We start from the raw sequence: 2855 nt of genomic DNA, 5'->3' as shown, positions 1-2855 counted from the left end.
TATTTCTTTATTTTTATTTTACTTTGCTTGCGGAAAACGGGGTCAGCCAACAAGCTCGTTGTGATTTAAGTGCGGGGCTTCTGTGGTCAAACGAAAGTTCCTGTACAGGGTTGTTGTGTCAGCAGGGCATGCCCAGGTATGGTCACTACCGCCATAAAAAGTGGAGAATAAAATACCATCGATTCCAAAGTTGAATTGATTCCGCATGACAATATCGTCCATGTGAATCTCGGCATGGTCGTTAACCCAAAGTGTGACGTAACCGTGTTCATGATGATGACTGTTCAGATGAACCTGCTCTCTGAGTTTGATCCATTTGCCCTTTTCGAAATGGAAAGCTCCTCTACCGATTTCAGTGCCCTTACCATCTGTACATTGAACCTGGTGGTAAAGCTCTCGGTTGTGAACAGATCCACACCAGGTATTGAATGATACGCCAGCCTTTTGGTCATGTGTCACGTAGGCATAGACCTCTCCCTGACCATCTGGCCTCCACATGAGCCGAGTTGAGAAGCAGTCTTCACTGATCCTTCCACCTGAGCAGTTTCTAGTTCCACCCCAGAGACCAGGAAGCTTCCCGCCTCGCTGCCACCCAAAAGAGTTATTGAAGAAAACCTCGTATTCGAGTGTCATAGAAATAAATTGATGTCCGGCGTCTTTGATAGATTTGGGTTGTATATAAAATCCCGCTCCTCTCTGACACTTTTCTCCATTGTGGCAGGCAACGCCATTATGATTGTAATGGGAATAGGTACCGCGCCTGTAGAAAACGCTTAGGACGTATTGACCATGGTGGACAGGGTCCTCTTGCATGGACAACGAGTCATCCTCTCCGATTCCATAACCAGAGTGGTGGTCAGAGTATTCAAATTTGTGCTTCAAGAGGTCATTGATGTCGACTTTGTGTGTCTCATAGCTCCAACTCCAGAGGTCTGCAGCTGAATTGAAACAAACAGAAATACAAAAACAACTTAATAGACTACGCTTTAAATGTTTGGCTCTGTGCTGTTAAAACGTATACGCTTTTGTAAAAAAAAATCTTTCACACCAGAAATCTAATCATCCAATGTTGACTGCGCAGAAAACGAATATGTAGCATTGATCTTTTTGTAGCATATTTCAAGCGTTTGGTCTCATGTACATATAATTTTAAAACTTTTATATCATACACGCTGCATTTGGAGTGATGGATGAGTTCAGTGGAAACAATTCATTACACATGACATAACATTTTTTGTGTGTAAACTCAATAATTAAAGTCATCATCGACTTTTCTCACAAAAAATATTCGCTTGAGTGATTATTCAGTCAAAGTAAGAAACACTAGACTTGAAACCATGGTGTTGCTTTGATTGATAGTTGTATCATGACTACGAGATACTCACAAAGTACGATATTTAAAAAGAAAAACATAAAGTTGAAAAACGGATGAAGATAGGATTTTTGATCACTCGATATCACATATATAATTGCTGTCTTCTTTATTGGACCTCCAACTATTGTCAATTTTGATATCAATCTAGTTTGAAATATTGACATTTGCTGCCAACAGTACTAATGACATGGACACTACATGTAATTATCCTTCTACTCTCTCTCTCTCTCTCTCTCTCTCACACGCACACGCACACATTCTAGCTGGCTCGATTATATTTTGAATTTATGAATCCTTCGTGACTTACGTGTATCGTGACTTACCTGCTGAGATTCCAAAGATGTATGCGCATAAAATCAAGGCAAACATCTGAAAAATCAGAGAAGTATAAATGAGGAATCAGAAAATATTTGTCAAATATTAGAAACAAATTTTAAATGATTGCAATCATAGAAGTTGATGCACTGCAGACACAAATTTCCAACCTTTCAAACATATATTACAGAGACTATTACATGCCATTTTGTTTCATTTTGAAATTTCGAGAAATTAACAGAGAATTTATGTGCTTAACGTATTGCATTTTTTACCCATCACCCTGTTTTGTGCTCATTTTATTTACTTTTACCTATCTTTCTGTTATTAAATCTGCGATGAAGGACCTGAAAAATGATGCACTCTTAGATGCTACTAAATTCCGTGCTACTTAGTTTCAAATGCATCTGTACATTTGTGTTATTGAAGTTTGTGATATTGCTTTATTGATATCCTGAATTTTTATAAAATTGGAGAGAGAGAGAGAGAGTTGATATACCTTACTGAACAGCTGCCTCTTCTGCAGAATTTGCCGCTAGTTTGGGCGACTATAGTCACCATGTGTGTTATCTCTGTTATGACAGCAGGTTATCTCGCAGATGGTCATTCCTTTGTGACTGAATATGCACAGACTTTCTTTTGCTCCTTAACGCTTGTATGATTACACACATCAAAAGCGATTTGATTTCATGGGTGGGCATAAGGCATCGACAATTCAATTATTAGTAATTCAGCGAGTGAAAACTATAGAAAATGTGTGTGTGTGTGTGTGTGTGGAGGGGGGGGGGGTAACGTGGGTTTAACAATTTGAGTCGTATCGCATACGATGTCTGCAGTGTGGCAGTTTATAATGATGTCTAGCACTGAGGCATCATGCCACAGACATGTGGCTGATGTACCACCCAGCCACATTATCCCGACACCAGGCCGACCATTCCTAACACTAACCTCTTAATGCTGAGCGCAAAGCGACAGAGGCGTAGCTGGGGGGGGGGGGGGCAGGGGGGTACATATGTCCCCGAACGCCAAGGTACAGGGGCGCCAAAATGAGGCTTACAACGTTACATTATAATAAGTAAACAAAGGTAATATTCAAAAATGTGATTAAACGGGAGGGGGCTGGGACGCCAATTTTATAGTTCGTCCCCGGGCGCAAGCGAGGCAG

General features: G+C 40.5%; 1 protein-coding gene across 1 annotated transcript; it reads right to left on the bottom strand.

Annotated features, from left to right (window-relative positions):
- On the bottom strand, nt 1-2274 carry LOC149804143 (uncharacterized). Its single transcript, XM_089951489.1, has 3 exons — nt 2190-2274; nt 1699-1744; nt 1-938 (listed from the first exon to the last, which is right to left on the bottom strand). Exons 2-3 carry the CDS (start codon nt 1742-1744, stop codon nt 43-45), a joined length of 942 nt encoding a protein of 313 aa, XP_089807615.1. The 5' UTR covers nt 2190-2274; the 3' UTR covers nt 1-42.
- Nucleotides 2275-2855: the final 581 nt, after the last annotated feature.

Source organism: Sinohyriopsis cumingii, chromosome 3 (assembly GCF_028554795.1).
Source record: "Sinohyriopsis cumingii isolate HCF-2022 chromosome 3, ASM2855479v2, whole genome shotgun sequence".
Lineage (NCBI taxonomy): Eukaryota > Metazoa > Mollusca > Bivalvia > Unionida > Unionidae > Sinohyriopsis > Sinohyriopsis cumingii.
Note: the sequence above shows the minus strand (reverse complement) of the source record. Positions and strands in the feature narration are given on the sequence as shown.

Coding starts and splice junctions, on each gene's coding strand:
- LOC149804143 (XM_089951489.1), bottom strand. CDS start 1,744: ATGTTTGCCTTGATTTTATGCGCATACATCTTTGGAATCTCAGCAG. Junction 939..1,698: donor CATCTTTGGAATCTCAGCAG/GTAAGTCACGAT, acceptor GTTTCAATTCAG/CTGCAGACCTCTGGAGTTGG.